General features: G+C 41.3%; 2 protein-coding genes and 1 non-coding gene across 4 annotated transcripts; 1 reads left to right on the top strand and 2 right to left on the bottom strand.

Annotated features, from left to right (window-relative positions):
• The first annotated feature begins 654 nt into the window (after positions 1–654).
• On the top strand, positions 655–4524 carry rps6 (ribosomal protein S6). Its single transcript, XM_026359591.1, has 6 exons — positions 655–716; positions 1343–1474; positions 1887–2097; positions 2868–3014; positions 3762–3919; positions 4395–4524. Exons 1-6 carry the CDS (start codon positions 711–713, stop codon positions 4488–4490), a joined length of 750 nt encoding a protein of 249 aa, XP_026215376.1. The 5' UTR covers positions 655–710; the 3' UTR covers positions 4491–4524.
• Positions 4525–5038: 514 nt separating this feature from the next.
• On the bottom strand, positions 5039–7786 carry LOC113161791 (perilipin-2-like). Of its 2 annotated transcripts, none has more exons than XM_026359592.1 (7): positions 7684–7786; positions 7560–7590; positions 7086–7290; positions 6746–6828; positions 6411–6660; positions 6194–6324; positions 5039–5763 (listed from the first exon to the last, which is right to left on the bottom strand). In XM_026359592.1, the coding sequence occupies exons 1-7, from the start codon at positions 7701–7703 to the stop codon at positions 5428–5430; spliced, it is 1056 nt and encodes a 351-aa protein (XP_026215377.1). In that variant the 5' UTR covers positions 7704–7786; the 3' UTR covers positions 5039–5427. The 2 variants fall into 2 exon arrangements, with proteins under 2 accessions (XP_026215377.1, XP_026215378.1); XM_026359593.1 differs by having other exon boundaries at positions 5446–5763; positions 6187–6324.
• A 383-nt stretch (positions 7787–8169) lies between these two features.
• Positions 8170–8251, bottom strand: trnas-cga. The gene has a single exon. It is a non-coding gene; the product is annotated as a tRNA-Ser (tRNA).
• Positions 8252–9181: the final 930 nt, after the last annotated feature.

A 9181-nucleotide genomic window follows, 5' to 3' on the forward strand; every position in this document is an offset into this window, starting at 1 on the left:
CTGAATTTATTATTAATCTTGTTTTCAACTTTAGGATCAGTTTTTAATTTACCTGGCAATACAATATTTTTAAGTGCCATGGTGGACTGTAGCTGAAACAGATTGTTGCATTACCATATCCCCACATTCAACTTGTAGCCTTGATCATTATTTAAGTTATTCTGTCATCACTTTGTATTGCACTGCATACATCTCTGACTATTTACATCTTTTATCTATTCTTAGATTCTGGTTGTGGTTTATTCCTTTCCTTGAGCAGCTGTGAAAAGGCAAATTAAATTTAAAACGCGGATGCCTATTTCTGTGTGAACGCTAAAGTGATAAACTTTTAATTAGGTAGTTAGAAATGAGTTGCAACAATGTACAACGTACATTATATATTTGTATAGTACAATATTGGATTTTTAATACTGCAAGCACACGTGTACACATGTGTAACTTTCCCACAGAGGTCACAAGATAAATCTGAGGGGCCGAGAGATGGTTAATGGAAAATAAAATAGTTTTGAAACACACAGTAATTCTTATATTTCAGTAAAATAGGATAATTTCACCACTTTACTACTAATTTGCTTAATAACACACCGCTATTTGATGAGAAAAGTGCAGAGAGGCAGTTATCGCGAGAACTTGTCGGGTCTATGTGAGACCACGAAGCGGATATCCGCTCTCTTTTCCGTGGCGGACCGTCACAGGGTCGGTTTGGCAAAATGAAGGTACAATGTTTCCTTAACTGTATTTTTAATATGTGTAGCCATTTTCTTTCAAATATTCTTGTATGATTAAAGCCACGATTCTGCACTTTAAGTAAGAATGGTTTGTTTTACCATTAATGGCTCAGATTCGTAGGATGAGCTTTGATTATGATAGCTAGCGCTGAATGAGCCTGTCGGCAACTGGGCTCTGGAAACATGGCCGCACACTCAGAGAAATGTGCACAGAGTTCACGTGTCGGTTTAACGCAATAAATAGTTTTTAGACTCTTTCGCCAACGTAATCTGAACTTACGGCCTTATTCGCTTTGTTCGTAAATTAAGTTTTCCGTTAAACCGTTTTATTATTAGCCACGTCCAAATGGCTAATGCTAACGTTAGCGGGCTGTGAAGCTAAGAGGCCTCCTAACCACCATCATTTCTGATTCAAACTTTAATATACATACGCACACCATTAAGTGTAGCTGAGTTCTTTTACTTGTGGCAGGGTCCAGTATGTTTATTTATTACACGTCTTAAAAAGTTTACCATACCTGCTTGTAGGTAGTGGTTATCTACCTGTCAATCTGTATGGAGTCAGACATGATACCTGTACATCTACTAACAACTCTATTGCAACTTTATTGCAGCTGAACATCTCATTCCCCGCTACTGGCTGCCAGAAGCTTATTGAAGTTGATGATGAGCGTAAGCTTCGTATATTCTATGAGAAGCGTATGGCCACTGAAGTGCCTGCTGACCCTCTGGGAGACGAGTGGAAGGTGAGCTCTGATGTTAACTCCTCACATCACCCTTGTTAGTTTCCCAACTGTTAGACAAGATTTGTATTGGTTTGGTAAAAATGTGTAACACTGGTAGAAAACTAAATGTTGCACACCAGTAGACCCTTTCTGACTGATCAGTAGTCATTAAGGGGGGACAGTGTGATGCCAAAGAAACTGCAGAGCTGCTTACCAGATTCGATCAGACCACATAACTGGCTGATAGAAACAGTACTGCTCTCACACTTACCACTTGTGCCTAAATAAATAACTTGTTGACTTAATTTAAATCTAAATGGGAAAGAGAGGCTAATGCTGAACTATGTGAACATGTTAAAAGTTGGGTTTTTAATGGTTAAAGATTTCAGCTAGTCAACAGTATACAGTCGACTCATTTTCTCAACTTTTGCAGGGTTATGTGGTGCGCATCAGCGGAGGCAACGACAAGCAGGGCTTCCCCATGAAGCAGGGTGTGCTGACCCATGGTCGTGTGCGCCTGCTGCTCAGCAAGGGCCACTCTTGCTACCGTCCTCGTAGGACTGGAGAGCGTAAACGCAAGTCTGTGCGTGGTTGCATCGTTGACGCCAACCTCAGCGTTCTTAACTTGGTCATTGTCAAGAAAGGTACTGTTTCTTGTGGCTCGAATCAGACTTAGAAAAATGTTCAATTAGTCGGCAAACATGCATACTGCAACAGTTTAACTTAAAAAAAAAAAGTTTCAAACACCGAAGAAAACAATTGAGTCAAATTGCCACTTAATTCTTGAAGATTTTGTGTTTCAAGTTTATAAGTGATGATTTACTCAGTTTTCTTTATATAATTAGTAAATAATGTTTAAGGCACACCAGTAGACCCTTTTTGATTGGTCAGTAGTCATTAAGGGGGGACAGTGTGTTGCCAGAGTAACTGTGGAGCTGCTTACCAGATGCGACCAGGTCCAGGATCCGTGGATGGTTGAACTGCATTGCTCTGTCATTGTGTACACTAGTCGCAGAATGGCGCTGTACCTTGTTGTGTTGTGTTGGGTGTATGTGTTACTTTTGCTGGTCCTTTAAACATGCAATCAATGTAATTAAGGGGAAAACATCTTTGGGCAGCCTTTGTTTCTTATTCCATTGATGAAAGGTAGTAAGCATTTCCTTAAATGTCTTTTTAGATGTAGTCACATTTCCACATAGTGTTATATTCATTTTGCTCCTTCAGGCTTCAAGCAGCTACCCCAGTTATCTGGGGAAGTAAACGCTGTATCTGTATTCTGTATCAACTTTTATTTTGTTGTAAATCATACAGCTATGAAAACAGTAGTTGTGCAATAAAAGCGAACTTGGTGTTAAACAAGTCAGTTATTTGACTCAGCAGTCATCATCTAATCTCCTATCCTGGTTATTCTTAGGTGAGAAGGACATCCCTGGACTGACCGACAGCACTGTCCCTCGCCGTCTTGGTCCCAAGAGGGCCAGCAAGATCCGCAAGCTCTTCAACCTGGCTAAAGAGGATGATGTTAGGCAGTATGTTGTGAGGAGACCCCTGACTAAAGAAGGTAAGAGATGTATTTATATGCTAAATAGGATTAAAAGTGGATTCATTTATCTAAAGGTGTATCTCAGATTTTAATTTTGAAACCATTCTGGCAATCAAGTGTTTGATTGTAACTTTGAGTCACATTGCATGGAAGAAGCATCTTTCCTCAGGTTAATCACTAGAAATGTGAAGTTGATTTGTTTTCTTTAGTACAAAATTGAAGGAAATATTAGGTTTATTGTTTCATATTATTATATTTCAAATGTATACTGCAAGAGTAATTTTGGTAAGAGCCGATGGTAACATGGCTAAGTGTTAATGTTTTATTATATAGCTAATATTTAGATGCCATGATTAGTTGTCAGTATTTCTCTATATTGCAATCCTGCAAATGTTGATGGAATTAGTCCAAAGAGCAGCAGAGTGGTTTCTGGCCTTGTGACCAGATGTCTTTTCCAGATAAAACCTTGGAATCAAAGAACATAATGACTACTTGATGCTAATTTCATTAGGTGTCTTTGTGGTCCTTAATAAAAATGCTACTTGCATATCCACAAAAACATTGGACAGTATGGGAAGATAAATAAAAGAACTAATGTTGCTAAATAGTAACACCAGTTAAAATCCTGAAAGGAAAAATGTTGTAGTATATATCTTCCTCATCAGCATATGTTATAATTAATGTAAACAAAGTGACAAGTCCTTTCACCACATGTTGCACATATTTGTTCTAAACAAACTGCTGTATCTTCTCTGTCCTTGTTAGGCAAGAAGCCCAGAACTAAGGCTCCCAGGATCCAGAGACTGGTGACCCCTCGTGTGCTGCAGCACAAGCGTCGCCGCATTGCCCTGAAGAGACAGCGCACCCAGAAGAACAAGGAGGAGGCCTCTGAGTACGCCAAGCTGCTGGCCAAGAGAATGAAGGTATGTCTTATTTTTTGTTTTTCTGTTATCCAGCAGCTCTGTTGGTAGCATTTCTTGATTGCTCTGGATTTTGTTCCCTGTTAATAGTAATATCTTGGGGATTCATGTCTGCAAGATTTCAGAATGTGACTTTCTCTAAAAAGCAGAAACTGAGAAACGTCAGATGTTTGCTTGATTACTGGACTAAATTGAATAAACTACTGATACATCTTAAGGTGTTTGCATATATACGATAGTACATAGTTATAATTTTTCTCAAAAAAAATTTGCATTTCAGTTACACTAAGGTTTAGTCACATTAAAATCTTGAATGTAGTGCTAAGTCATTTTGTAGAGGATGTATGGATTTGTTTTAACCTCAGCTCTGTCATCAGATTGCATGAGTGTGATGTTGAATGCAAGGAGCATATTAGGTGCAAATGTGTGCTGCTTCATGTGTTGCACATTTTAATAAAACATTTGTTTGTGCAAACAGGAGGCCAAGGAGAAGCGGCAGGAACAGATCGCCAAGAGGCGTCGCCTTTCTTCTCTGAGGGCGTCCACATCCAAGTCAGAGTCCAGCCAAAAGTGAAATCAAAATCAAATAAAGTAATGTTTTGCTGAAACGTCTGTGTAATGTAATTTATTCTCACTCTTCAGTAGCTGGAAACCAGAGCATAGACTGAATATGTAATGTAGGGTTGCAGGTTTTAGAGATGACTTCTTAGGCGGTTGTCAAAAATGGAATTATTACAAGCAAATGTGGTAGTGAGTTATCTAAATGCAGAAATGTGTAGTAGTAACTGGAGAAAGTGTTGTAGGCTAAAATAATTTTGTATGGATGCACTTAAAATAGTGAAATTTGCTATACTCTATTTAAAATGGCACTCAGGGTGTCAGCTCAGTCTATAAACCCCAGAATTTCTGATTTGATTCCTGGCCCCTACCGGCTATGTCTGTCTTTGGAAAAGAAACAAACCCCCCAGTAGCACCATCTACTGCAGCTGTCCAATTTCCCCAAGGGATCAAGTATATTAACCTGTCAGTTGAAAAACTCAATCTTATATAGTTTAAAGCTGCAGAGAAACTAAAAAAAACTTAGGGTTGTGTCCAAATATGGAATCTGGTGAACATCTGAACTCATACTGCATGAAAGTTAACTGGGAGGTGCTTTATGAATAATGTGTGCCACTGCTACAAGCCGTTTCCCCAGCTTTGACTCTTACAATAGTCCAAAATTACTGTGATGCTTTAGTGTGTAAATGCTGTTTGTACCAAATCATCACCAACTGCCAGAATCAGAACAAGGAGATTAAGTTCATGAATGTTCAACTTTTATTTTACACCAATACTCTGAATATTCACCACTTGCTGAAATCTGTATCACAAATTAAAGTACACAAACAAGTATATCAAATAGTTACTATCTCAAGTCATATCCCTTAACAGAACACCAATTATCAGACATCTGTGCAGACTGGAATCCAAATTGAGCACAAACATTTAGCAAATAGTTACAGCAGTCTGCATCAACGGCGCACATATCCTCTAACTGTACACCCATTCTCAAACGCTGCCATCTTTGTAGGCCTCAGTCGGCAGGTAGGAAACCCCTGTGGGTGGACCTCAACCACATCCTTGTATGATGAAGAATCAGCTGTACTCAGTTGACTTCTGACTTGGCCTGAGTGGTTTTGATTAGACGGTGGGCAGCTCAAGGTGTACATCTGGGAGATAAAGAAAAACGCAGACACAACCCGATGTTGCAGATACTGAGGCAAACCCTGGATGCTCCAGACCAAGGTCAAACAGGTAGTCTGCAGGTCTGGAACCAGAGATGATGACCGGGACAAAATCGCCAAAACCTGTTGATCAAAGGGCAAAATGTAGTTTGACCAAAGCTGGATATATTAAAGAACGAACTGAGGAAATTAAGTGTCAAAGGAAATAAATTTAATTAAATTATATATTTTAACTGTTCCAATTTCAGGGTCCCGATAATGCTGTATGCTACTGCTGTCAGCCAAGAAACAGACCCACACTAAAATGTAGAGTTTCCATTTTGTTCAGATTATTCAAACTAAGGAATGTTAATTAATGATATTTAGAGGTAAAGTGTTACCTGTGAGAGTTTTTTCCCCCCATTTTCACTCTTCATGCTGCACTAAGCTAAATGGCTTTAATCTACAGCTAACAGAGTGTTTTCACTCTTTTCATGCAGCTCTTAGCAAGTAAGTGATCAAGCTTATTCCTGACAGTGTCAAACAACTCCCATAAACTGTACTCACAGCACACCTGAACAGACTGCATCTTGGCCCAAACCATGTGGTAACTTCTTCGACACAGTTTGGCGGCGAGTGAAACGAGTCGCACGGGGCAACTTCTGACCGTAGCAACCTCAAAGCCAACCACGTGGGCTGCTGCTTCTGCAAAGTCAGGAGAGGATATTTTAAAGGCTTTAAAGTACACTGGCTCAGAAATGGTGTTTCACACCAATATATACAGTAAATACCTTTATCTTCTTCAGTGGGAGGAAGAACCTGGTCCACCAAGGCCTCAGACATGTTCAGTGCAGAGTCCAGTCCCACACTGGCCACACTGATGGCTCTCTTCACAAGCGACCGCTCAGTCCCATCATCGACCTGCTGCACCCTCTCCATCACCCATGCGACCGAGTGCTGTACACAGCCCACGGTTCCATTGGCTGCAATGCCGACAGCATCCTGGAGCTCGTGCATCTTGTTCTTGGCAGTAACAACAACCTGGGTACAAATAGATTTAAGGTGAGCCGTGAAATGTTGGGGGGGGGGGGGATTTTTAGGATTGAAGAGGGAATGAAAGGTTCACCTGCTCTGGGGGCGCATGAAGCACAGGAAATGTAGTCTCAAGCCAGTCCAGACTCCTACATGCGACATCATTCGCAATGGAAACTAGGAGAGTAAAGACAGAGGAGTAATTACTAAAAAGATCTCAGCACTACTATAACAAGCCTGTTGTCATTTAGCATAATTAGTCAGCCAGTAACTCATTCTTTAGGAATACATGCTAAAAATGAGCTGGTACAAAAACTGCATTTATTCATTGCCCACTGCCATCCTGACTTTCTCCATCCTTCAGGGATTAATAGAGTTCATCTCATCTTTGAAGGCAGCAGAGCAGTTTGCAGTACAGTACAGTCAGTACTCACTCTGAGGCTCCAGCTTGACCATCACAGGTGAAACTCTGTGGCAGGCAGCTGAGCCCAAAGCTGTCACTTTGTTCTCCAGCACCTCGCACACAGACTTCAGGCTGGGGTGATTGCATTTAGTGTCGGCGTACAGGACTAAAAGCTTGCTACAAGCCGAGTGAACCACGGGCAGCTGGGCCAGTCTGGCAACTGCACTCGGTCCCTTCTGTGAGGAAAAAAGACCGAAGGACAAAAAAATAAAGCTGAAGTGCTGAAACACGTGGTTGAGTTCTCTGACGCTTGGACCCACAATTCATGATTTAAAGTTCCTCCACCCATACTAATGCGCACACATAAATAAAAGTGTCAAAAGTTGAACGTTTATCAAATCCTCTGGGATAATTTAACAAACTACTTGGCGAGTTTTAATGAGTTCAGGCAGGATTTCGTTTGGATACAGGTAAAGACTCACTTCCCCTGGATTGTACTACTCACCTGGTTGTTGTTCGTCGGCATGTTTCGGACACTTCAATAGAAGAGGAAAACGTCTTAACAGAGTCAACAATTCAAAACTTGAAATCACCTGTATGTTTTTGTCGGCTTAAAACTCAGCACTCACCCTGCAAAACGCTGGTTCATGGGGAAAGTTTTGCTCACATTGCGTGACGCACACGTCAATTAGCGCTCACCTGCGCGTCTAAATGCTGCCGAGCGGGTCCCCGCGTGTTCTCGCGAGATGTCGCACGGAGCTGATCAGCTGATGACCCATCAATCAATCAATCAATCAATCAATCAATCAATCAATCAATCAATCAATCAATCTGTGAGTGACGGTGACACCAGTTCTGGTTTAATTGATCTACTACACTGTCTGAAACAGTGATTAACACGCTCGAAATTAATTACAATTAATGAATGCTCCTCTACATAATGAATTGGTACCAGGTTCAATAGCCATTTGTCAGAAAAAGCCAGAATTATTCTTAAATAACGCATCAGTTCTGCCTATTATGTTGTTAAATAGGCTACTTTCTCACACCAGGTGTGACCCAGGTACCTCTTCAGGTGACTGGACTGACTGATCCAGGTGATCAAAGCAGGAAACCGCTGTGAGCAGGATTTGAACCTGCGCGGGGAAACCCCATTGGATTTCGAGTCCAACGCCTTAACCACTCGGCCATCACAGCTCCTTTAATGCTGTTCTTTAGTGCATCCGAAGAACAAGTGGCCCCACCCGTGCATCTTTGTAGGAATAAAGGAGTCTCTTTGATGTCATCAAATTATTCTGAGACGCTGGTGCACTCTGTGTGCACAATGGACAAGGTCCATTGCTGATCTACTGGCCCTCAGCAGACACAAATCTATGCGTGTTTAGAAGTAGTTTCTTATTAGTTTCGACAGTGGAAGTTTTAAAATGTTTAATTATTGTCATGAACAATCTTTTCTGCCCCCATTGTATTAAATAAACACACACAATCTGACCATCCGAAGCTCAGGTCATGGTTTTCTTCCAGTCTGTCATCACCTGACTTGTTGAATCATACTGTCAGGGTTATTTATTAAAACTCTTTGCTAATTGCATCCTTGTGTAGTGTGTGTGTGTGTGTGTGTGTGTGTGTGTTTGCACCCTGTTTGGCTGCTACAATGCTGTGCTGCAGTTATTTTCTTCTGAGGTTGCAGGCCCAAAGCCACAGAATATTAATGAAACCTTGTGCACCGGTTTACCAACAGGTTTATCTGAGGATGTGGTATAAAAAACGGCAGACATCGTAGTTACAGCACTGTTTCCAGCAATTTCCATCTAATTATAGGGAAATACATGTTGAAGAAGGTTAAGTTTGGGAAACAATAGGCTACTTAAAGCAAAGCTGTTCAAAGGCACGGACGCACCCAGCTCTGTATCTGCATATTGATGAGCAGGACCGAGGTGATTTTCCATTAGAGGACGTTTGGAGCGTTTCGTTTTGGCTCCTGCTCCTAAAGGCGAGCACGCTCTGAGCCACGAGGTTCTGTCCGTGGTGCTGATGCTGCCGTTGTTGTCGTGTCTAACTGCGGCTGCAGCATCTCGGAGCGCACACCGCGTCTCCTGCGCACAACGTGCCCACAAAATGTCTTTT

The sequence above is a fragment of the Anabas testudineus genome, chromosome 1 (genome assembly GCF_900324465.2).
Source record: "Anabas testudineus chromosome 1, fAnaTes1.2, whole genome shotgun sequence".
Taxonomy (NCBI): Eukaryota; Metazoa; Chordata; class Actinopteri; order Anabantiformes; family Anabantidae; genus Anabas; species Anabas testudineus.

Bases quoted from the DNA above. Each gene is read 5' to 3' on its own strand.
- LOC113161791 (XM_026359592.1), bottom strand. From the start codon at position 7,703: ATGAACCAGCGTTTTGCAGG. The intron at 7,291-7,559 runs GTGAGTAGTACA...TTTTCCTCACAG, and splicing joins TGCCGACGAACAACAACCAG to AAGGGACCGAGTGCAGTTGC. The intron at 6,829-7,085 runs GTGAGTACTGAC...TTACTCTCCTAG, and splicing joins GGTCAAGCTGGAGCCTCAGA to TTTCCATTGCGAATGATGTC.
- rps6 (XM_026359591.1), top strand. The intron at 1,475-1,886 runs GTGAGCTCTGAT...CAACTTTTGCAG, and splicing joins CTCTGGGAGACGAGTGGAAG to GGTTATGTGGTGCGCATCAG. The intron at 3,015-3,761 runs GTAAGAGATGTA...TGTCCTTGTTAG, and splicing joins GAGACCCCTGACTAAAGAAG to GCAAGAAGCCCAGAACTAAG.